Genomic DNA, 25,040 nt, shown 5'->3' with positions numbered 1-25,040 from the left:
GGGCTGTGTAACACAACTTAGATCTAGTGTTTTGCTGAAGTGAAATCTTGCACTCCTTAAAAGAGGAAATAACTTTCTTTCCCCTTAAAAAAACACACACACAACATAAAAATCAGCAAAAGCTTGGTATTTTATAGGTTATTTTTCTAGCCCCTTAAAAATAAGCATAGCATGACCCTCAAAAAGAACATCAGCACCTTTAACCAGCTTAAAAAACAAATCTAAAGCCTAGAAAACAAAGAAATTGTGCAATAAAACGTAATTGGTGTTAATATAAGGTAGATTGACCTAACTTATTTCTTAAATGTGTTGGAAAGACAAGTTGTGCAGGGGGCTTTAACTAGTTTTTCTCAGCATAAAATGAAGAGGCAACTAAATGCTTTTAGAACCTCAATCTCGAATTTTATGTGAATGGCAATGGCTCTAAATTAGTAATGCTCTAAATGCCCTTACCAAAGCCTAACTTGTGTTATAAGTCGTTCAACTCAACATCTACGGACTGGACATATTCCTAATAGTTCGAGTAGGAAATAAATCTTTATTCTTTGTCCACATACAAGACAAGACACTAACACTTGTTGAAAGACAACTATGGATTTGCCTACTGTTATACTATGGATTTACTGATTAACTAAAAGACTTCAAGCAAAATTATATATTCAATACTAATGATGCAAAATGGCAAAAATGACACCAAAATGCCAAGCACTGAATTAGAGAAAACAAGTTAAACATGGCTAAAGATCCCATTCATGCAGTGTTTCTGGGAATACTGGCAAACACCAGCAACTCTTATGGTTATTTCTCCTTGCAAGAATGCTGCTGAAATAAACGTCAGCTAGCAATCTCACAGCTTATCAATATAGGCTGAAATTTCTAGAAAAGTTGCTGCCCAGCGCGTCCCAGCCACAAACATCAGCACCGCATTCCTAAGGGGAGACAAACCCGGCAGAGGATGCCACACTGTATGTGGACTTGCCAGCACTCGGGCAGGAGGGTGTGGACCTGACAGGCAAGGTCCGTTCCGCACGGGTAGCGCTCCCAGCCCTCGGCCCGCTCAGCGCGGGCCCTCCACGGTTCTTCCCACCCCTACCTTCGGCTCTCACACAACCCCCCCTTACCCGGCTCCCGCGCCGGCGCTCCGCCACCCCAATGTCTCCACAGAGGGGCAAGAGGACAGTCGCCCCTCGCCTCCCCACAACCCCGCGCGCGAGGCCACCCTGCGCCAGGAAGAAGGACGGCGTTCGCCTCGAGCGAGTCCATACACAGCTATATCCTAATGACCCGCCCCAGAGAATCCAGTCCTCTCTCCACGGGCCCCTACAACGCCCTTCAAATCCTTTACGCCCGGTGACCGCGCCCCGCAGCCTTACCCTGACCCCAACAAGTACACCCCTAGAAATATCGCCTCCGACTCCAGCCGACTGGGTGACTGATTGGCGGCAGCACGTTCACGACACTTTCGCGATTGCCGTAAAGGGAAACAAGATTTGAACGAGCAGCGCCGCAGGCGCGCTCCTCGGGGCCGTGAGCGCGCCCCGGGGGCCGTCCGGTCTGCTCGGGAGCGCGCCCCATGGCCCAGCCCTGTCTCCTTATAGCAGGCGGGCTTCGGCGCTATCGGCCAGCGCTAGTCGGTCTGGTAAGGTAAGCCGAAGTAGGGGAGAAGGGACAGGCCCCAGTGCTTGCAGCCCGCTCTCTCTAGAAGGGTGCGTCAGAGGGTGGGATCTGGCAGCTCGGGGAAGTGGGCGCAGCCTGGAGCCCCCTTACCCGCGTCGCAGGCGCGCGAGACTCCTGCTGGCCCTCATTGCCTCCGGAGGCTACCTTTTGCCAGGCGCCACAGGGGCTGGTTGGGGCGGGAACTGCGGGGGTTTCCGGGGGCGGGGATGAGTGCAGCTGGGCTCAGCTCCCCGTGCCCTACCTTTCTGTCCTCTTCCTTGGTTTCCCCTACTCTCCTCCTGCCCCAAGCAGTGCCTGATGCCGAGTTCCGTCTCTCGCGTCTTTTCCTGGTCCCAGGCAAAGCGGAGCGGAGATCCTCAAACGGCCTAGTGCTTCGCGCCTCCGGAGAAAATCAGCGGTCTAATTAATTCCTCTGGTTTGTTGAAGCAGTTACCAAGAATCTTCACCCTTTCCCACAAAAGCTACGGTTGAGTACACGTTCCTGTTGTGAGTTCTGGGTTCAGATACCTTGGTGGCTGGAGGGAGCGAGGGGGAGGGGAGAGTTTGAAATTATGATCCCTGGTGACCTTGTGTTTACACGAAGCTCAGTCTTCTGCACTCAATTCTATCGCAGCGGGTGGGTCCCACACAGAAAGGAAGTTGCTGGTCCTGGGTATCTTCACAACCGTGCTTTATAGTAGGATACATCTGAAAAACACAGAAACACTGTAGAAATAATCTTTCCAGTTCTCCCAAATTTTAATTTATAAATCATAACCAAATGCAACTCTGTATTTTGCATTGCATTATCGGATTGTCCTCATTTCTCTTAATGTAACATTTGATGCAGCTTATAAAAAAACTTAATTTTCTAGACTCTAGGATTTAACCATTAGGAGAATATTATGTCTGTCAGGAGGCCAAGTTAGAGTTTAGAAAAGTAAGTATTTTTAAATTATATTTTGATTTGAGCCTGATGATTCTGTGCATCTCTAAAAGCAGCTTAGGGCTTTCTGATCGTTCACTTGGAACTTCCAGAATTTACTTTCTTATTTCTTAGCATTCACCACTTGGCGAAGACAGCGTGAGGAATTCATTTTATTACCACGGGTATTTAAATATTTGTTAAAAAATTGTAACCACAGTTTTGATTCATAGAACTTCAAAGAAAGCAGAGAAGATAGGTTAGGTTAAAGATGCAAGACTTTTTCTTTTCTTTTCTTTTCTTTTTTTTTAATGGAGTCTCGCTCTGTTGCCAGGCTGGAGTGCAGTGGCACGACCTTGGCTCTCTGCAACCTCCGCCTCCCGGGTTCAAGCGATTCTTCTGCCTCAGTCTCCTGAGTAGTTGGGATTACAGGCGCCCGCCACCACGCCCAGCTAATTTTTGTATTTTTAGTAGAGACAGGGTGTCACCATGTTGGCCAGGATAGTCTCAATCTCCTGACCTCGTGATCCGCCCGCCTGGGCCTCCCAAAGTGCTGGGATTACAGGCGTGAGCCACCGCGCCCGGCCTGCAAGAACATTTTTATAAACATGCTTACTGCCCTGTGAAATTTATTCCTGCATACTCTCAATTATTATGAAAGGTTTTTTGAATTATGAATCATTAAAATTCTAATTTTGTTTGGCAGTTACTCAGCAATGCTTTCAGGTTTCAAACGCAAAAACACATTGACAATTAGTCTTCCTCACCTAGTCCATGCATTTAAATTCCTCAGTTTTGTCATTCTCAAACTGGTAAACCATTTCAAGCCCTGCTTCTATAAATTGTCAGTTTAAACAACTAGGACTCTCAAAGCCTAAGGAGATACGAATCCAAGATAATTCATACATAGAAAAAATTCATACATAGAAGTTGTACTCCATACCTGTGGCCTTATGACTACAAAATTAATAAATCAGCTATCATTATTATATTGTATGCTTATTCTACTCCACTCCAAGGAACAACTCTGAGTACTGTAACTCAGAAGCTAAGTAAATTGCCTGAAATCATAGAGTTGGGTAGTAGTAAAGGTAGGACTTGTGTTTAGAGATATCTCATCTCACAGCTGTGTTCTTTAGATCACATGGACTTGCAATTGCTTTATTTTGCTTAATAATCTATTATTTTTTTCCTCATGTTGTCTCTATAGGAGAAGACTTAATGATATTTCTTTTTTCCTCTTTAAGATAGTGAAGGTGTTGGATGTGAGAATGTATATGGAAATTTTTATCCTGGAATTAAAACATTATTTAATTCCAGATAGTACAACATCATTGTAAAAAACTAAAGTGTCAACTTGTCAAAGAAAAATAACCTGTTAACAATGCTGTAGCCTAGTATTCTGCCCATGAACAATATTGGCATGTTGACTTAAAACTGTACATGTTTAAAATTGTGTGGATTGAGAGAAAAACTTCTTATTTTCTTTGTGTGGATTTTAGGATTTACAAAAGGTGCAGGTATGAGCAGATCTGAAGACTAACATTTTGTGAACTTGTAAAACAGGTAATTCATTTTTCACATTATAAGAGGAACAAGTACATACTGATCATCTCTGAAAATACGTATTTAATCCTTGAATAAACCTTTATGAAATAGGTATTATTTTATACTATTTAACAGATAATACTAAAAGCTACCATTTATTATGCACCAGCAATCTGTTAGGTTCTTTGCTTGTGCTATAAGTATAAGCTGTACAAAGACTACTCAGTGCAGCCCAACAGAACTTTTCCACAATCATGGAAATGTTCTTTTTTTTTTTGAGACGGAGTCTCACTGTTGCCCAGGTTGGAGTGCAGTAGCACGATCTCAGCTCCGCCCCCTGGAGTTCATGCCATTCTCCTGCCTCAGCCTCCCGAGTAGCTGGGACTACAGGCACCCGCCACCTCGCGCAGCTAATTTTTTGTATTTTTAGTAGAGACGGGGTTTCACCGTATTAGCCAGGATGGTCTCGATCTCCTGACTTCGTGATCCGCCTGCCTTGGCCTCCCAAAGTGCTGGGATTACAGGCGTGAGCCACCACGCCCGGCCAGTCATGGAAATGTTCTAAATTTTTACTGGAGTGCAGTGGCACGATCTTAGCTCACTGCAACCTCCACCTCCCAGGTTCAAGTGATTCTTCTGCCTCAGCCTCCCAAGTAGCTGAGACTACAGGCGCCTGCAACCACCCCCAGCTAATTTTTTGTATTTTTAGTAGAAATGGGGTTTCACCGTGTTGGCCAGGATAGTGACATGTGGCTTTTGAGCATTTGAAATGTGGCTAGTGTGACTGAGGAATTAAAAATTTTATTTAATTTTAATCTATTGAGATTTTAATTTAAATAGTTACATGTAGCAGTGGTTGCTATATCAGATGGTACAATATGTGCTGATAACATTATTCCATTTTTCTTTGTTTTTTTTTTTGTTTGTTTTTTTGTTTTTTGTTTTGAGATGGAGTCTCGCTCTGTTGCCCAGGCTGGAGTGCAGTGGCACAATCTCAGCTCATTGCAACCTCTGCTTCCCAGGGTCAAGCGATTCTCCTACCTCAGCCTCCATTCTCCTACTTCAGCCTCCTGAGTAGCTGGGATTACAGGCGCATGCCACCATGCCTGGCTAATTTTTGTATTTTTAGTTGAGATGGGGTTTCACCATGCTGGCCAGGCTGGCCTCAGAACTCCTGACCTCGTGATCCACCTGCCTCGGCCTCCCAAAGTGCTGGATTATAGGCCTGAGCCACCGCACCTGGCCTCACATTATTCCATTTTTCAAAGGAGAAACTGGTTCAGAGAAGTTATGAAGCTTGCTGAAGTTCACACAATTTTATTAAAAAAAAAGTTTTGAGCAGAGGAATACTTTAGGAATGTTAATTAGGTAATGCAGGTGGAATGGGTGAAGGGGAAGGAAAAAGCAGATAGGCCAAGAGAATTGAAAGTCAGAATCACATGGTTACAGTGTGAACTGGGAAGAAGAATGGTTTAAATGACTTGTAGAAATAGAATTGCCATCACTTTGTGACAGCATGTGAGGACTTTATAAGAGAGAACCTAAGATTCCTCTGAAGTCTTAGAATCCTCATAACCTGAAAAGAATGGTAATGTTGTTTACTGAAATAGAAAAATCATGAATAGTTTTGGGAAATAAAAGGATTTTTGCTTTGGCTGTTCATTCAACAAATAATTGAGTGATTACTATGGGTAAGGTCCTCTGCTATGCTTAGGTAGAGAAGTGGAAGGATCTTATTCCCTAAAGACACCGTCCTCAATTTTCATACTGTAGAAGATAATGAGCTCTAAAAGATGTGAAAATCAAGTGTTCTCAGAGAAAGGGGTGCTTATTTCTACATGCAAAGGGCTTAGGTAAAGTTATCTGTGGAAGATAGCATTTGAGCTTTTGAAGAAAAGGAAGGATTTAGACATGTAAAACAAAGGGGGAGGAGGTTTTGCTACTAGTAATGAGGTGGACAAAATATTTGAAAATCCCTTTTACCAATACACCTAAATGCTGAATAAATTACATTAGCTCATTCATGACAGGTCTTCTATGAAAGACAGGGAAATCTCTAGGGCTAAAAAGTTAAAAAAAAAAAAAAAAAAGCTGAAACTAGAGTAGTATACTAGCAGTGTGTTTCCTTTGGGGGCATTTGGCTGATAGCAGAAGTAGAGCACAATCAGGGACAGGTGACAGGCTGCTCTCTACCCAAAGCAGAGAGATAGAATTCATATCCCTGTAACCTCCCAGGCACATGCTCCAATGGGTGCCATTCCATGGTAGTTGGTGTAAATGGTACCTATGTTTCAGGGGGTGATGTTTTCATAGAATAAAGTTTAAGTATTTCCACTTGAAATTGTACAACTCATGGTATTGGAGAAGCACTTTCCCCCAAATTCAGCCAGGACCCACAAAAGTCTACACACTCAGTCATAGGTGGGCCAGAAAAATACCTCCCTCCTAGCAAAGGGAGATCACAAAGAAATTTGTTCATTTTCATCACAGCTCCAGGTGGGGGAATAAAGATACCACCTGAAAACTTGAAACTGGAGGGTCTGCCGTCACTCATTCAAGGTTCAAATTTACATATCTACAGGGTCTAAAAAACCAGAGCCAAGAAATTAACATAAAGTTGGCCCTGGTTGGTAATGTGCCATACTGTCTGGAAGAAACAAATAAGGATCCTCTCTGTAATGACTCACCCTTAGTTAAGCCTTTTAGAATACTCCCAGATTAAGATTGTCCAATATAGGCTCAGAGTCAAAAACTGTAAAACATACGTGCAAGGGACAGCTAAACTGACATAGACTCCTAAGGACTTATGGAAATGATCAGAAAGAAATTAACATTTAAAGAGATGAAAAATGAAAAAATTAAAGATCTTAGAAATGATTCAAAATTATGTAAATTAAGAGCTCTTGTTCTGGAAACCTATGCTGGGGAAAGCACCAATAGGATTTTGGCAAGGACTTGTCATGATTAACTGAATAGATGAAGAAAAAAGATATTGATGGGATGTTAAGGACTGACAAGGAAAAAATAAGAGAAAAGAGAAGATTATGAAATGCAAATGTATATATTTAGCAACAAATCAGATGGCCAGAGTAAATGACAGATACCAATCAAAAATGGCTGAGATTTCATTCTTTGGAGAGTCAGTCTCAGATGAGGAAGCTGTAAGTATTCACAAAGTTCATGGAAAACACTAAATTTCTTTAGGTCATCAAAAAAATATGAGAAGATACTCCTTCAAACATGAAATTATTCTCACATGCACAGGAGTATTCTAATTTAAAAGTATAGCTATATTTTAAAAAATTAAATTTGAAAAATTAAAAGTATGAATTTGTACCAATGTTTCTTAATTCACATTATTGACTCATTATTACTTAACAACATCCTTAATCTGGAATTCAAGGAAGAAAGTGGTGATGTGGGGTATGGGTGTATTTAGGCCCTCTGTCTCTGCCCCCGCTCCTGCCGCCCCAATGTAGGAGCTGGAAATATAATAGTGAACGCAACAGTTGTTTCCTGTTCTCACAGAACTTAAAGTTTAGTGAGGAAGACAAAACCAAACAAGCAAGTTAAATGTAATGAGTGCCCTGGCTGGGGAAGTAAAGGGTGCTGTTAAAAACAAAGCAGGGACACTCAGCTGAAGCTGGAAAGATTAAGCCTTGAAAAACATATAAAAGTTAACTGGGTAGGTAGTGTTATAGTCACCATGAAGGTCTGAAGGTGTGCTAGAGAGCATGACACATTTGAAGATCTGAAAGAAATATGCTCTGGCAGTGTGGCATAGTTGATTGGGCACTAGAATCAAATTGCTTGAGTTTGAATCCTATCTCCACCACATCCAGCTCTATGACCTTGGGCAATTGTCTTAACCTCTGTAATTCTGTTGAGGAAAGTACATTATTTCATGTATTTAAGGTGTTTAGTAAACACTGCTAAGGCATAGTAAATGCTAGGTGTTTGCTTTTGTAATGATGAGATAATGATAGCTAGAGCAAAGAATTGAGAACCAAGCATGGCCAGAGGTGAATATAGAAAGATAAGTAAAGACAGACCGGGCATGGTGGCTCACACCTATAATCCCAGCACTTTGGGAGGCCAAGGCAGGTGGATCACTTGAGGTCAGGAATTCGAGACCAGCCTGGCCAACGTGGTGAAATCCCGTCTCTACTAAAAATACAAAGATTAGCCGGACGTGGTGGCAGATGCCTGTAATCCCAGCTACTCAGGAGGCTGAGGCTTGGTACTTGAACCTGGCAGGCTGAGGTTGCAGCGAGCCGTCCGACTGTGCCACTGCAGTCCAGCCTGGGTGTCACAGTGACACGCTGTCTCAAAAAAAAAAAAAAAAAGGTAAGTAAAGACAAGACGATGCAAAGACCTAATGGACCATGTTAAGGAGCAAAGACTAAGGGTATAGGGGAAACCATTGTAGGAGAATAAGGGGATCAGATTGGTATTTTGAAATTAGAAGGATTACTTTGGTTTTAGAATGGAGTCTAGATTGGTTTGGTCAAGACTGGAGGAGCATTGAATAATAATAGAAAAACTAGGCTGGGCTGGGTGGTTCATACCTGTAATTCCAGCAGTTTGGGAGGCTGAAGTGGGAGGATTTCTTGAGCCCAGGAGTTTGATACCAGCCTGGGCAACATAATGAGACCTCATCTCTACAAATAATAAAGTTAGCTGGGCATGGTGGTGCATTACTTGTGGTCCCAGCTACTTGGGAGGCTGAGTTGGGAGGATCACTTGAGCCAGGGAGGTCAAAGCTGCTGTTAGCTGTGATTGCACCACTGCACTCCAGCCTGGGCAACAGAGTGAGGCCTTGTCTCAAAAAAAAAAAAAAAAAAAGGGGGAAGAAAAACCAACCAAAGTGTTTTTCCTGTTCTCTCACTCAATAATCAACACAATACTTCTCTGATCATCAAGAAGTGTGGCGATTTCTCTCCACCAGCCAACACCAATTGGATGTCCCCTAATTCAATTCTGATGGTATCTACCTAGAGATAGCATCAGATCGCACTGGCTGAGGGCTCACTCCCACTAGACTACCTCCCAACTTCTGACACCAATCACAAGCCCGGGTTGTCTTACCCATGTTTCTAACTGACTGGCTATAAACTAAGGTTCTCACTACCCCATCCTTGTGTTTGATTAATTTGCTAGAGTGGCTCACAGAACTCAGGGAAATGCTTATATTTACCAGATGCATAAGGCAAGGGATATGGAAAGGGGCACGGAGCTTCTGCGCCCTCTCTGGGTATGCCATCCTTCAGGAACCTCCACATGTTTGGCTATCTAGAAGCTCTCTGAACCCAGTCCATTTGGGTTTTTATGGATGCCTCATTACACAGGCATGATCAACTTAACTTTCATCCTCTCTGCCTTCCTGGAATTGGGGATGGAGGACTGAATGTCCAACCCTCTAATTATGCCTTGGTCTTTCCTGTGACCAGCTCCCATCCTAAAACTATATGGACTGCAAGCCTTATTAGCATATAGAAGACACCCCTATTATCCTGGAGATTCCAAGCGTTTTAAGAGCTTTTTGCCAGGAAATGGGATGAAGACCAAATACATATGTATTTCACAATACCACAGGTACCCCTTAGGAAGTTATAATAATCAACTAAGAGATGATGGTGGTTTGGGTAAAGTAGTGACAGTGAAGATGGAGAAAAAGGGTAGATTTGAAATAAATTTAGGAGGTAGTATAAACAGTACTTGGTACTTTCCATGGGAAGCTGGGACAAGAAAGCAAGTTTCTAGCTCTGTCAAGTGGGTGAATCTTGGTTGCGCTAAGAAAGGGAAGGAGAGCGAGTGTTGGGGTATGGCATGAGGGATGATTTCAGAGGTGAAACAGTGGGGAGGTAAGTACAAGGCTGTGGGCATGGATGGCTAAAGTAGGGTGAGGAAACTTGTGAATTATCTTTTCTAATATGTTTTTTCTATTTCAGAAAACCTGTTTGAAATGTGGTGGTTTCAGCAAGGCCTCAGTTTCCTTCCTTCAGCCCTTGTAATTTGGACGTCTGCTGCTTTCATATTTTCATACATTACTGCAGTAACACTCCACCATATAGACCCGGCTTTACCTTATATCAGGTAAGTGAAATGTATTCTTTGTATAGGAGACTCTTTATGTCTCATTCTTATTTTAACATTGAAGCCAACATTTAATGTCAACCTTTTAAAAATCAGATTTTACATTGGCATTACAACAATAAAGGGAATATAAAAAGGAACTTGAATTTGGCTTTTTCTTTGTGATAGAGAAATGTAGAGACAGCCCAATAAGATTCAGTTTGTGAACTGGTTCTTGAACTGTGACTCTTTAGTGCCTTGTTTTCCAAGTAAGTATTTTAAGTTGTTTCAGAATATAGAATTGGAATTATTCGCCCCTTAAAATTAAAAAAAATGCTACAAACAATAATAATAATATGAAAAGATAATGGAAATGACAAACATGTCTTGATATACTTACTGCGTATGAAGTAATTTTCTTTTTTTTTTTGGAGATGGAGTCTAGCTCTGTCACCCAGGCTGGAGTGCAGTGGCACGATCTCAGCTCACTGCAACCTCCACCTCCCGAGTTCAAGCGATTCTTCTGCCTCAGCCTGCCGAGTAGCTGGGATTACAGGCATGCACCACTACGCCCAGCTGAATTTTTTTTTTTTCTTTTGCATTTTTAGTAGAGATGAGGTTTCACCATGTTGGTCAGGCTGGTCTTGAACTCCTGACTTCGTGATCCGCCCACCTCAGCCTCCCAAAGTGCTGGAATTAACAGGCGTGAGCCACTGCGCCCAAAAAAATTTTTTTTTTTTTCAGATGGAATCTCACTGTATCACCCAGGCTGGAGTGCAGTGGCACAGTCTCGGCTCACTGCAACTTCCACCTTCCAGGTTCAAGCGATTCTCCTGCCTCAGCCTCCTGAGTCACTGGAATTACAGGCGCACACCACCACACCTGACTAATTTTTGTATTTTTAGTAGAGATGGGGTTTCACCATGTTGGTCAGGCTAGTCTTGAACTTCTGACCTTGTGATCTGGCCACCTTGGCCTCCCAAAGTGCTGGAATTACAGGCATGAGCCACTGTGCCCGGCCTCGTAGAAAGTAATTTTCTAAGCATTCTTCATGTCCTAAATAGTTGAATCCTTACAACAACTGGATAAGTTAGAAACTATGATCCTCATTTGAGAGAGAAGGAAATGAGGTCCAGGGAGGTCAAGTTATTTGCTCATGGGCAAATAACTCAGTTAGTGTCGGAACCAAGAATTAAACCTGGACAGTTTAACTCTAGAGGCTAGGCTCTTACTCTTTATGCTGCCTAGATATTTTTGACGTATTAAGTATCAAAATTCATCGGTAACATTTTTGAAATCTCACAACGAATGAAGAATGGGTAGTCTGTTGCATATACTATGTTCATAATCCTCTTTTTTTACACTTGATCTTAGCCAAAAAGCCAAGAAGCTATAATAACCCTGTTTTTTTAAAATTGCAATAGCAATAAGTAATTATTACAACAAATTTTAAACAATACTAGAGTGATTATAAAAATGAAAAGCAAAAATCCCTTCCTGACACCTTCCAGTTTCTATACCTTAGAGACAATTCATAGTTTGGTAGATTTCCTTCCAGAGTTTGGTTTGTTTTATCTTGTTATCATGTATGTACAAAACTCTCTTTTTTTTCTCGTTCTTTCTCACTTTTTTGGGTTTTTAATTTTGTTTCGTTTATAAAAAGTGATGAGATGTTGATACAGAAATTGCTTACTTATTCTTCCTTGCCTTTTTTTGGCTGTTACAAACAGTGCTATAATGAAGGTTTCATTACATATAACTTTACATACTGATGTTGATATGAGGTAGATTTCCAGAAGTGAGATTGCTAGATAGGTAATAGGGCATCTACATTTTTCATTTGACATTTCCAAACATACCTTTAGAAGTGTTGCATCAATTTATGCATTCACAAAAAGGATATGAGGAAATCATAATTATATGAATAGTTTCTGAGCTATTGAGGCTTAAACTTCTCTATAAAAGTTAAATAAATTACATAGGGCAGGGAGATGAAGAAAACATAATTATTAAAACATTGCTGTTATTAAATATGATTAAGCAACTACTAGTGTTTTAATCTAGATGATTTCACCTGGAATATAGTTAGGTCCACCCCTGAAAGTATTCAGCCTCTATATGATGCTTTTGAAACATCTGTCTCTTCACAGAGATGCCAAATTTTGTTGCTATTGTTGAGTAATATTTTTTGTTTTGTTGCTGTTGTGGTTGTTTCATTTATTCATTTGTTTACCTTCAGGAAAATAACCTTTCCAACACAGAAAATAGTAATCTTTTAAAGAATGATAAATTGGAAGGTTAAATTTATCTTTTAAAAATGTCAAGAAAAGATCTGGGCATTACTGTCCACATGTTGTTTCCGCAGTGGTATGGCGTGGCACAAAAGATATCAACAAATTGGATGCAGTTTGGGAAGATTTACAAAGCCCAAAAATGTTTTATAATTTAAGGTTCCAATTTTATAATTTAAGGTTCCAATTAGAGAAATAATTTGATAAATAATTACCACTCTGCTAGTGGAATATGTAGCCTAAGGAGCCACACCATTCTTTAGTAACTCCAGAAGGTACATATTTAAGATTCATGAGAGTCTCTCACGGTATTTTTTTTCTCCATCTGAGAACTTGTCTGCTTTCGTTTTGAAGAACTTTTAATACAGCCAGCCCCCCATATTCATGGGTTCCACTTCTATACATCCAATCAACCACAGATGGAAAATATTCTGGGGAAAGAAATTCCATCAAGTTCCAAAACTTGAGTTTGCCAAGTGCCAAGTACTTCGTTGAATCCACAGGAATGAAGTGATGTGTATTAGATATTATAAGTAATCTAGAGATGATTTAAAGCATATTGGAAGATGTGCATAGGTTATATGCAAATACTACCCCATTTTATGTAAGAGACTTGAGCATCCCCAGGTTTTATTATCTGATGGAGGTCCTGGAACCAGTCCCCCACAGATACCAAGGGACTACTGTAATATAAGAGGCAACTTAGTTCTTTTTCTGAGTTTCACTTCCTTGATGGTATTGCATGTGATTTTCTTTAAAAAGCACCCTAGACACTTCCTTTTCTGTTCTGCCCCTTCTGCTTTTTAATTTTTCTGCTAATGAACTTAGTATTACCCTGAGGTCTTTCTCCAACATTCTGACATACAGATTTAAACTCTAGTACTTATTTTTATTTCTTATAGGCTCATTTCCTTCATCTGCAAAATGATTAAGTTAAACTAGCAAGTCTGCAAAATTCTTTTCATTTCCTAGATCCTATCCAAAAGGTTTAGCTGTTAGCCTGGGCAACAGAGCGAGACTCTGTCTCAAAAAAAAAAGGAAAGAAGAAAAAGCTTTAGCTGTTAACAGCCTCAGTGGACATAACCAAATGTAAATTTCACTTCAAAGGCAATTTTGCTATGTGTGCTTCAGGTGTTCTCTTAGTTGGTTCAAGTAGTGGATGCCCAAGGGAGTGACTAGCCACTGGGGTAAGAAAAGAAATATTACAACATTTATGTATATTTTTAATCTAAAAACATTTAAACTTTGCCAATATTTAACATACAGAATAATGATAACATATATTTTGATGTTAGATGGTCAGATATTTTTTGGTGATGCTGTGACCACTGAGATGAAGTGCTATGATAAGGAGGTGATGATGCTGTTTTCATTTGTAGGCCAGCGTATGTCATTCTGTCCTGAGCCAAAGGAAGGAACACTCTTAGCCAACCATCTTGGAAATGCATGCCTTTGTTAACTTACATGTATCATTTGAAGTATAGCTATGAAAATTATGGATTTTTCTAAGAATAATACATATACATTGTGGAAAATTTGAAAAGTAGAACAAACAAAAAACCCTATATTCCCTCCTCCTGAAGATGGTCAAAGAGTACCAAAATCTTTTATATGTAAAAGATAAATTTTATTATTTTATAATTGTTTCTTTACAAATACATCATTTTTTGTTTCTCTATTTTCACTGCAAATTTTTTTTTTTTTTAAGAGAAAGACTCATGGAATTGGAAAGTTAGAAGGAGCAATCCTTACAATTCATGTTTAATACTTTCCATTTCCTAACACCCCAATCTAAATGTTTACTAAATGTTATGGATTCTTACCAGCTATAACCTTCTATTTCTTTTTTATCCCCATTGCATTGTCTTAGTTGAGACCCTGATTATCTCTTTCCTGTAGTGTGTCAATTCAAGGCCAAAGACATTGTCTTTTTAATCTTTGTAGTAGTTTTAAGAAGGGGAAAGAACTAATATTTAATGGATATCTCCCATTAGCCTGCTACTGTGCTAGATACTTAACATGCATTACCATTACATTTCATCCTTATAGTGATATGATGAGCTGGGAGGGAATGAATAGCTCCATTTTGCAAATGAAGGGAACAGTTTTAGGGAGATAAAAGGATGAACCTAAGGTCCTGCAGTAAGTAAATGGTGGGGTTTTAATCTGCCCCGGTGCGTTGCATACTGCCCTGAAAGGCATGCAAGTGGATACATTGCAATGCTGTGTGGTAAGTGAGTTTATAGAAGTTCAGAAAGCATGCTGTGTGAGTCACTATCTGCTAAAGGAGTTATCCAAGGTTATAGAGAGGAGGAGACTCAAAACTATCTTGAATGTAAGCTCTGCGAGGGCAGGGGCTTTGTCTGTTTTACTTAATCACTGTGTTTCCGTTTCTGAAATGTTGTCTGGCACATGGTAAGTGCTTGATAGTACTTTTAAAAATTGATCAGTAGGTGAATAGGTGTTAATTGAATACAGGCATAGTCAACAAAAGGTGCAAAAAGGCAGAGTTGTGAAAAGCCTGTGGTGTTTAGGGAATATTCTGGTGGGACAGATAAATCCATCTGCCTGAATGCTGGTAGGTCAATAACATAGTCTTAACATACCAAGGACAGCTTTTTAAAAATCAGTATATATTGATTTCTACTATGTGGAAGAGAAATAATCTTAAAATGATGTGAGTAAAAGGTGAAGTAGGCAGATATTTGTGAACTCAAATTGTCATGTTCTCTATATAAAATGATATGAGTTGAACTCATGGACTTATAAAAGATAAGAGGTTTGAAGTAACTCCTGGTATTCTTATCCCTTAGAAGAAATATATGTGTTTATCTAGTGTGAGAAATGCACATACCTTCCTTTTTTTCTTTCAGTGACACTGGTACAGTAGCTCCAGAAAAATGCTTATTTGGGGCAATGCTAAATATTGCGGCAGTTTTATGTAAGTAATGAAAGTGATTTTAACAATGATACTTAATACCCAAATTACTACAGTATTTTATTCTTTCAACACTGGAGTGTTACTTGTTTTACTTTCTAGTTATACTTGAGAGTATGTTATCACTAAATAATTGATCATAATTATGCCCCTTTTGAAAGAAAAACACTTTTCTAGAAATGCTGACTTATGGGAATAAACCTTTAAAAAATATGTGTAGGATTATTCTGCTCTTCATTCAAATGGAAGTTGTTTAGTATAACCAAATATTCCTTGAGGACTGTAGTGGACTTCTTAAGCAACCAGTAAGGAACAAAGTTGTGGATGCAGCTGACCACAACTAATCCTAACTAAATTCCTTTGGGATAAACAGTTTAGATGTTTGAGAATAAAGATGGAAGCATGTTTTGATTTTTGAGCAACATTCTAATGCTAAAGGGATAGAGTTGCTACTGAAGTATTTCATATCCCTGTTTATTTTGAACCAAATTTTTATTAATGGTTTACTCACATAATATTTTTCCATCAAGTGTGATTGTTTTAAATATTTGCATTCTTCTGTATATTTATTATTTGCTTGTGTCAAAAATAGAAATCAGGAAGATAATTCAGCTTAAAGAAGTTCATTTCATGACCAAACTCTTCAGAAACATGTCTTTACAAGCATATCTCTAATGCTTTCTACACTGTTGAATTGTCTGGCAATATTTCTGCTGTGGAAAATTTGATTTAGTTAGTTCTTGACCGATAAATATGGTAAGGTGGGCTTTTCCCCCTGTGTAATTGTCTACTGTGTCTTATTGAGCCTAGTTGTAATTTGAAATAAAATGATATGAGAGTGACACAAATAAGCTTTTGGGTTTTTTGCCTACGCCCATTTTATCTATATTCTATAACTAGTTAGTTCTGATTCTGATGCTAATCATAAAAATATTTTGTGTTTTATATAACTGTTTGTAAATATGAGACCTATGGAAGGCAAATGATTTGCTTAGTCACCAGAGGCATCAGTAGTTCCATAATACAACCTTAAGGTTCTCCAACATCCACAGCATGAGCCAGGCACACAGGTATGTGCCTACAGTCCCAGTTCTCTGGGAGGCTGAGGCCAATGGATCACTTGAGGTCAGGAGTTGGAGTCCAGCCTGTGCAACATAGAGAGACCCCGTCTTTTAAAAGCAAAAACAAAACTACAGCTATTTTGTTTTTTGGTTTTTTTTTCTTTTTATTCTCTCTGATTAATTTTAAAAGGAAAATCTGTGATTCTGGATAGCAGTGACCTTTGTGAACTCTTCATTGGCAACTTTATTTCTTGGTTATTTATTACTTTGTTGTTTTTTGGATTATCTTTTCCCAGGCATTGCTACCATTTATGTTCGTTATAAGCAAGTTCATGCTCTGAGCCCTGAAGAGAACGTTATCATCAAATTAAACAAGGCTGGCCTTGTACTTGGAGTACTGAGTTGTTTAGGACTTTCTATTGTGGCAAACTTCCAGGTTTGTGTTTTAGCCCAGCATAGGTATTTTCCTTAAGTACATAAATGTACATATTAAAAAGGAAACCTGAAGCATTCAGTTACATGCTGTTGTTATTTATTTACCTTAACAAAATAGAAATCACTTCCTTTAAATTATCTGACCCTATTAGAAATAGCTACTTGCACAACTAGAAAAATTCATATTTAAAAGTCTGAACTAATACAAATTATTTTAACTTTTTTTAGGATCCACAGGACAATTATTAGAGTCTTCATTACTACTTAGTTGGAGATTACTTCAACTCACTACTGAAACAAAATTGATATAAATTAGAAGTGACACAATTACAGATTTTAAGTTTTGTTTTTAATATACCTAACAATTTATAATCATTTACCTATTTTATCTACTTGTTTGGATGTTTTCATTGATTGCCTGCATTCCTAGGTGTCCTGCCTTGTATATGAGGAAATGAAAGGAAGAACTGTAGGTCTTCTAGCTTTTTCTCAGGAAAAAATAATGTCAAATACTTAATGTTAAAGTAGTGGTCAACCTTTATCAAATATTTTTCAATTCTCCACAGAGAGAGCAGTAGGAAAGAAACATTGGGCTCAACTCTGAATACAAGTAAAAGTGGGAATTCATAGCTGTGGAGCAGGGTGCAGTGGTTAGTGGATGGAAAATTACTAAGCTGGAAACGTAAGGGTTAAGAAGGGATTCTGGTTAAACTGCCTTGGTTTGTTTGGTGTGTTGCTATAAAATAATACTTCAGGCAGGGTAATTTATAAGAAAAGGAGTTTATTTGGCTCATGGTTCTGCAAGTTGTACAAGAAGCATGATGCCAGCATCGGGTTATGATGAGGACTTCAAGAAGCTTACACATGATGGAAAGCAAAGCAGGAGCTGGTGTGTGCAGAGCTCACATGGCAAGGGAGGACGCAAGGGGGTGGTGGTGCCAGTCTCTTTTTAACAACCAGCTCTCACAGGAATGAATAGAGTGAGAACTCATTCACCACCGCCAACCCCCCACATCAATCTATTCATGAGGGATCCACCCCTGTGACCCAGACACCTGCCATTAGGCCCCATTTCCAACACTGGGGATCAAATTGCAACTTGAGATTTGGAGGGGTCAAATGTCAAAACCATAGCACTGACCTAATAGGATTCTTGGTGAAGGCAGGCCAGGGTGATTAGACATCACTTGAGGGATGGTAGAGGTGATATATTTATGGTGATCAGATACTGAGAATGGATGATTACGGCTAAACTGAACAAGATTCTTGCTAAAATTGGATAATGCAGAGATGAACATGGCAATCCAGAAGTCAGGACCTAGTTGACAAGAGAGTTCAGAGGAACCTGAGCTGGGTTTGGTGAAGGAGATAATTTTTGTCACCTGACAGTAACTCATATAATTCCACTGACATTCATGTTTGCTAGATATGGGGGTGCAGCGGGTGTGCATAGGTCAGAAAAAATGGACCCTGGAGAAAATGTAGTTTTGCTGGACATTAGTTCCCAGAAGCCACTTTATACTATGAAAGGATAACAACAATTTGGGTGGACAACTAGCTAGCTGTCTGTGCCACAAATAGAGTTCTGCCTTCCCTAATCAGTTTCTGTAGCTCATTATTAAAAAATGTTTTGGAGAATTTCAGTGTGAGGATGGTGATTCTCTGTCTCTTGGTCAATTTAACAATGTTTCTCATCACTTTTATGGTAAAGATGAATCTCCAATATTTGTTTACACAGCCCAGCAAATTCCAATAGCAGTTCTTGATAGCACCCACACAAGCTGCCTTTCCACCTTTATCTCAGTTACTTAAGGTAGCCTATATACTTTCTTTATTGTTTTGCTTTTAGCTTTTATTCTAATTTACCTTCACCACAAGAGTACCTATGGCTGTGTAATTTATTTTGAATTAAATTACTTTTTCTCTTTTGTTAACATCTCTTAATGCAACTTTAGATGCCCTCTTCATCTTCACTGACGGCTTTATTGCTGGGCCCTGTTTATAACCAGGCCTTGCAGCATTACCCAAATATCAAACAACTCTCTTTCCTTTCTTTTTTTTTTTTTTTTACTCACCGCTATAGTAATGAGGATCTCTTTCCTTTCCAAAGTAAACGTTTACTACTTAATTAAAGTGGTTAGTGCACTGCTTCCTCCTCCACTTCCCCCTTTTCTTTTATGGAGACAAACTCTAGGTGATTTATATGGGAAAAATTTTACAAAACCAGGTCTATAAATGGTTTACCCTTGCAGGTATTGGCTTGGAAGAGAGGCTAGCACTGTGGTTTTTTTTTTTTTTTGAGACAGAGTCTTTCTCTGTCCCCCAGGCTGGAGTGCAGTGGCGCGATCTCGGCTCACTGCAAGCTCCGCCTCCTGGGTTCACGCCATTCTCCTGCCTCAGCCTCCCGAGTAGCTGGGATTACAGGTGCCCGCCACCACGCCCGACTAATTTTTTGTATTTTTAGTAGAGACTGGGTTTCATCGTGTTAGCCAGGATGGTCTCGATCTCCTGACCTCGTGATCCGCCCAGCTCGGCCTCCCAAAGTGCTGGGATTACAGGCTTGAGCCACTGTGCCCAGCCAGCACTGTGTTTTAGATGGAGTCGGGACGTACTGGTTTTACTTCTTGAATATTTTTTGAAGACATTCACTTCTTTCCATTTCTGTCTTTACTTCCCTCCTTACTGTCTTCTTCTCAACTAGTTTAGATTTCATCATCTCTCATCTGAACTACTGCCATAGCCTCCTCAATGGTTCCTGTGCATTCACTCTTACGTTGCTTGAATCATTTCTTCATATGGCAGTAAAAGTGATCTTTTGGAAACGTATATACATCTCATTTTGCTTTCCTGTGTCCTTGCTTAAAGTTCTACAGGTTTAAAAATTATGTGAAAAGAGATACAATCAAGAGAGAAAAAAATAATTTGCTAAACCACCAAACTGCCTAACTCAAAGATCTTGTATAATCTGGCTGATGTCTACCTTTCAAGCCTAATTTTGCATTGTCCCCCTTCTTAATGTCTCCATTGTATATATCACTAGCCTTTTTGTGCTCCTTAAATAGGACAGACTTATTTAATTTCCTCTCACATACTGTTTCCTCTGTTTGGTAGGCCATAACGCCCTTTATATCCATGGTTGTAAATTTATTATTTTTACTTTTTAGTTGATGTATTTCTTTATTAATTATAAGCATAATGGTTTAGAAACGTTCACCATTGTATCTCCAGCACCTAGCTTAGTACTTAGGACAAACATGCTTTCATTAATTATTTAGTAACTTATTGAGAGAGGTTAAAGGGACTATGGAGGATTGGAAAAAATTCTCTTATTGCTGTGGTTGCCTGCATTTAAAGAGATGCCTAATAATTGCTATAAGATGGTATTTGAAAAATCTAACTTAAAAAATAAAAATTGAATTTCTTTTAAAACAAATTTGTATATGTTGTTCAGTAAAATAACTACATGGTAAGTGTCTTCACTACCTACTTAGAGGAATTTTTTTCTTCATACGAAATTTATCAAAGGAGAGTAGTAAAAGTTTAGTAAGCAGAAATCTGTATTAATTTTCTAGTGCTGCCATAATACAATATTCAACTGGGTGACTGAATAGAAATTTATTCTGTCAAAGTTCAGGAGGCCAGAAGTCTGAAATCAGGGTGTTGGTAGGGTTGATTCTCTTATTGGAGGCTCAGAGGGAGAATCTGTTCCTGGCTTCTGGTGATTACCAGTAATCCTTAGTGTTCCTTGGCTTATGGCAGCGTAACTATACATAACCAATCAAGCTAGAGCCAAGGGAGAACGTTTTAATTCCTTGAGTCTTTAAATTTTATTTACAGTTAAATTGAATTTAAATGGAAACTCCCTATTCCCAGCACTGCAGTCCATCCTAATCTTTTCTTATTGCACTATGCTTTTCCTATGACCCTTTTCACCATCAGACACACTGGAATTTCCTTATTTCTGAAGTTTATATTTATTGTTTATGTACCTTTACTAAACTCAGAGCTGGATTTTTGCCTGTTTTGTTCTCTGATGGATCTGAAGATTTAGAACAGTGCCTAGCACCTAATAGGCACCAAGTAAATATATTAAATGAAGAAAAAAATAAATGAATAATTCCTATTATATTTTCAGTGAAGAAAAAAATAAATGAATAATTCCTATTATATTTTCAGTGGAGGTGTATGAAATAGTTTGGTATTACTATAATCCCCAGGTTTATGCTGAGTATTATGAGAGAAAATTACTTCAGAAAGTAATTTGTTTGTAGAATTGGCCAAACTTCTCTACTCAGTGAATGTCATATTGAAATCTCGGGGTTGTGCTTTTAAATGTTGTGTTGCCAATGTGTTTTGAGTTTCTTTTATTGACGTATTTCTTCTCTCTATCTCTCAGAAAACAACCCTTTTTGCTGCACATGTAAGTGGAGCTGTGCTTACCTTTGGTATGGGCTCATTATATATGTTTGTTCAGACCATACTTTCCTACCAAATGCAGCCCAAAATCCATGGCAAACGAGTCTTCTGGATCAGACTGTTGTTGGTTGTCTGGTGTGGAGTAAGTGCATTTAGCAGTATCCTTCACTGTACAATGTGGCTACACTTGGAAAGGAATTGAATGACAAGATTTAAGTAAACACTATTGGTGCAGTGTAAGAAGCCTTTTTGTCTTTTTTTTTTTTTTTTGTAGGAGAGATTCTTAGGTTCACAATCCTAAACTAAAGAATTTGAAATATGAAATTCAGATTGTACGTAGTGCCTCAGTAATTGAGCTAGGAACAAAAATATTGAGCCTGATCATACTCACTTCAGAGAAATGAGGGATGAGTAAATGCCCTCTCTGAGAACCATTATCTAGTTAAAGATTATGATAGAACTGCTAATTTTCTGAACAAAGAGGTGGGGTTTGACTGTGAGAACCATTTTGTTGTGACCCTCTGAGCAGCACATTTTTAGTTTTACAGTACCACTGCTGTGTAACATTAAGTCTTTAAGAAAATGGGTTTAGACCTTAGCAATAAATGTGTGAGTAATCCTTTTAGACTGTAAAGTGATTTTTGTTCTCTGAGATTTTCTCTGAGATTCTTCCTTGACTTATGTTTTTATAGTGCTGACTTGCTCATCAATTTTGCACAGTGGCAATTTTGGGACTGATTTAGAACAGAAACTCCATTGGAACCCCGAGGACAAAGTAAGAACTTACAGTCTATAAAACTTAGTTTTATATTAAAGATGGTTATTTTGGTTGTACTTGATGTGTTTTTCATTTCATCAGTAACAATGAAAGTCTTCTGGTAGAATAATCAGTTCTGTATTAAAATTATTTTCATGATATGGTAGGGTTTATGTAGAACCTTCCATATTCTCCTGTCACCTGTGATCTGTAGATACTGTCAAAATATGAAGAGCATTGTGATGGCAAAAAGAGTTTTCTGAGAAATTGACTCCCCTAAATGTGGGTATAGTATATAATATAGCCAACCGAGATCATTTACATTTTGAATACTTGTTTTCTGAATTGAAAAGACATCTTCTCCCACTTTCTGTTATCTGGAAATTGATTATGGACTCTGCATTTAGGTTTCAATATAGTGGATATCTGAATGTAGATATAGCATCTTGGACTCTGAGAATAGAGGAAGAGGAACATACACTAAAGAATAAAATGAGTTCATCTGTTTTCACAAACCACTTGGTGGTGTTTTATTTAAGAATTAGCCCCAAATTGGGCATGTTTGTGAAAATGAATGAATGAAATAATTTACTAGATTTTCCCAGTTGTAACCCATATATTATTTAATATCATAAACACAGCACTTACTAAGTTTATTCTGAGCATTGTTGAACTTTTCTTAGTCGCATATTATGAATCTTATGGCTTTGGGTAAGGCAATAGTAATTTCTCGATTGTAGAGTAAAAATGATCCTGTTCTATCTTAGCTATTTAAGTGGAAATTTTATTCGCTCCCAGTGAAACAAATAGAGTGTCATTTAGGAGGACTTCCTAATGCTGGCTCTTTAATTCTAGAGATATTATATGCCTGGTAAGTCAAGGGTTGATTTTCAGAAGCTCCATTATTTTACAAGAATTGTGTGTTTTTTATTTGAAACATAATATATAGATCATTTAAATGAAATTTCACAAAACTATTCTTTTTTTCCCATCACTCAGGGTTATGTGCTTCACATGATCACTACTGCAGCAGAATGGTCTATGTCATTTTCCTTCTTTGGTTTTTTCCTGACTTACATTCGTGATTTTCAGGTAAGAAGGCACAGTATTAGATTTATTCAGTCAGACTTCCTTCTCTTAGTCCAGGAAGGTGGACTAAGAGAACTTTCCATAGGCAACTCTCCAGCCTTTTTGAAAATTAACTGTTTATGATTTGGTATCATAAACAAGTGATGTAACTTTTCAGGTAAATTGTTTCTGTGTTTAAAGAAGTAGTGTATTGCTAGCAAGATTTAGCCTTGAAAATGGGGCTATAAAATAAATTTCAGAAATTCTTACATAGAATTTGTTATCGGTTCTGCATACTTTTACATAGATCATTCTCAACATTTAGTTTTACTGATTCTTAGTAGAAACCAAAGAAAAACACGGAACTTTATGAATAGAGAAGCTTGGTTTTTCCAGATTTTAATTGGTACAAAGAGGATACCTTTGACAGTAAAACAGCTGTCTCACTACCATTAGAATTGATTTACATTCATAATCACAAGGTAGCCTATAGAACATATTGAAGGAGTGATCTCTCTTTAAGGAGCAAACTTCTATATATAATTTTCTTTTCTGTTCCAGAAAATTTCTTTACGGGTGGAAGCCAATTTACATGGATTAACCCTCTATGACACTGCACCTTGCCCTATTAACAATGAACGAACACGGCTACTTTCCAGAGATATTTGATGAAAGGATAAAATATTTCTGTAATAATTATGATTCTCAGGGATTGGGGAAAGGTTCACAGAAGTTGCTTACTCTGCTCTGAAATTTTCAACCACTTAATCAAGGCTGACAGTAACATTGATGAATGCTGATAATCAGGAAACATGAAAGAAGCCATTTGATAGATTATTCTAAAGGGTATCATCAAGAAGACTATTAAAAACACCTATGCCTATACTTTTTTATTGCAGAAAATAAAGTCGAAAGACTATGATATCATAGTTTTTTATACCTTATTTAAGAGAAACAACCTGACGTGCACCAATCAGTCTGCACATCCCAGCCCCTCACATTTTATAAATTATTGTAGATCATGTTTTTTTAGGAGGACTTTTATGAGAGACATTTTCCATGACTAAATAATCAGCATTAGTCAGTAAATCCTTTAGAACTGGGTTTTGAAATGGGAGTTTTATCGTATTAAATCATTTATTGTAGTCTTACATTTTTTGTTGTTGTTCTGGAATCTACCTGTAAAGGAAAGTAGACCTGGATTCATGTGGGCTCTTTCATGGCTTAAGTGTTGCCCAAGAGATTTTGTAGGTAACAATTTTTTTTTTTCTGGCCACAATGCCAGATACTAAGCTAATTGGTCTATCATACACATGCTTGCAGTAGTTTCATGAAGTTTAGTCTCTGGTGTGAGATTTTAATTACCAATGAATGAGAGAGGCACCTGTAGGTAAATTTACTTTAGTCATATTTTACATAAAACAAGGGTTAGTATTCATGTAAATTGAGAAGTTTGGGAATAACAGCAGATATGATTAATAACAAAGAAAAGTCATAACCGTAGTCAAGAGCTTCTTAGATTTTCGTTTACGGCCAGTTTATAATTATATATAAAAGTAGTCTTGAACAGGTAAATATTGAGCCTTTTTAATAGGATGTAACCTTTGTAGAGCCCAAATTCTAAGGAACAAAATTGGCAATCCAATTAAACTACATGCAAAATAAGTGTGATACGTGCATCTACAAAAACAGTGTTCTCATTTTTTCTGGTTATGCAAATGACTGGATTGTTTCTCCTTGGGTCTCTATATGTACAGGTAAAGAATAGTTTACAGATCCCTGCTGAAACTAAAAAGAGAAAAAATGCTCATTTGGAAAGTGCCCAGTGATGAACTGGTTTGCAGAATAATCCTTGAAGAAGATTAATCAG

The 25,040-nt window shown here is 38.5% G+C and overlaps 2 protein-coding genes across 15 annotated transcripts in view; one reads left to right on the top strand and one right to left on the bottom strand.

The window, feature by feature from the left end:
- The window catches only part of CEPT1 (choline/ethanolamine phosphotransferase 1), a 46,206-nt gene extending 44,037 nt beyond the window's left edge, over positions 1 to 2,169 (bottom strand). The window contains exon 1 of one of the 6 annotated variants that reach the window (XM_063624602.1): positions 1,919 to 2,169. The gene's annotated coding sequence lies outside the window, so the exon portion shown is untranslated. Of the gene's footprint in view, positions 1 to 1,373; positions 1,530 to 1,767; positions 1,863 to 1,918 lie in introns of those variants that run through there. The other 5 variants (XM_063624605.1, XM_063624604.1, XM_063624601.1 and 2 more) reach the window with 5 other exon arrangements.
- On the top strand, positions 1,528 to 24,092 carry DRAM2 (DNA damage regulated autophagy modulator 2). 9 transcript variants are annotated; one of them, XM_063624614.1, is made up of 10 exons: positions 1,528 to 1,644; positions 2,014 to 2,143; positions 4,084 to 4,147; positions 10,081 to 10,225; positions 15,369 to 15,436; positions 16,791 to 16,930; positions 21,326 to 21,503; positions 22,038 to 22,120; positions 23,102 to 23,194; positions 23,732 to 24,092. In XM_063624614.1, the coding sequence occupies exons 4-10, from the start codon at positions 10,095 to 10,097 to the stop codon at positions 23,837 to 23,839; spliced, it is 801 nt and encodes a 266-aa protein (XP_063480684.1). In that variant the 5' UTR covers positions 1,528 to 1,644; positions 2,014 to 2,143; positions 4,084 to 4,147; positions 10,081 to 10,094; the 3' UTR covers positions 23,840 to 24,092. The 9 variants fall into 9 exon arrangements, with proteins under 9 accessions (XP_063480684.1, XP_063480687.1, XP_063480685.1 ...); XM_063624617.1 differs by having other exon boundaries at positions 1,534 to 1,644; positions 2,014 to 2,163; XM_063624616.1 differs by lacking the exon at positions 1,528 to 1,644 and adding an exon at positions 9,580 to 9,724.
- The last annotated feature ends 948 nt before the right edge of the window (positions 24,093 to 25,040 follow it).

Source organism: Symphalangus syndactylus, chromosome 12 (assembly GCF_028878055.3).
Source record: "Symphalangus syndactylus isolate Jambi chromosome 12, NHGRI_mSymSyn1-v2.1_pri, whole genome shotgun sequence".
NCBI classification, from domain to species: domain Eukaryota; kingdom Metazoa; phylum Chordata; class Mammalia; order Primates; family Hylobatidae; genus Symphalangus; species Symphalangus syndactylus.
The sequence above is the reverse complement of the archived record's forward strand: the minus strand, read 5'-3'. Positions and strand labels throughout refer to the sequence as shown.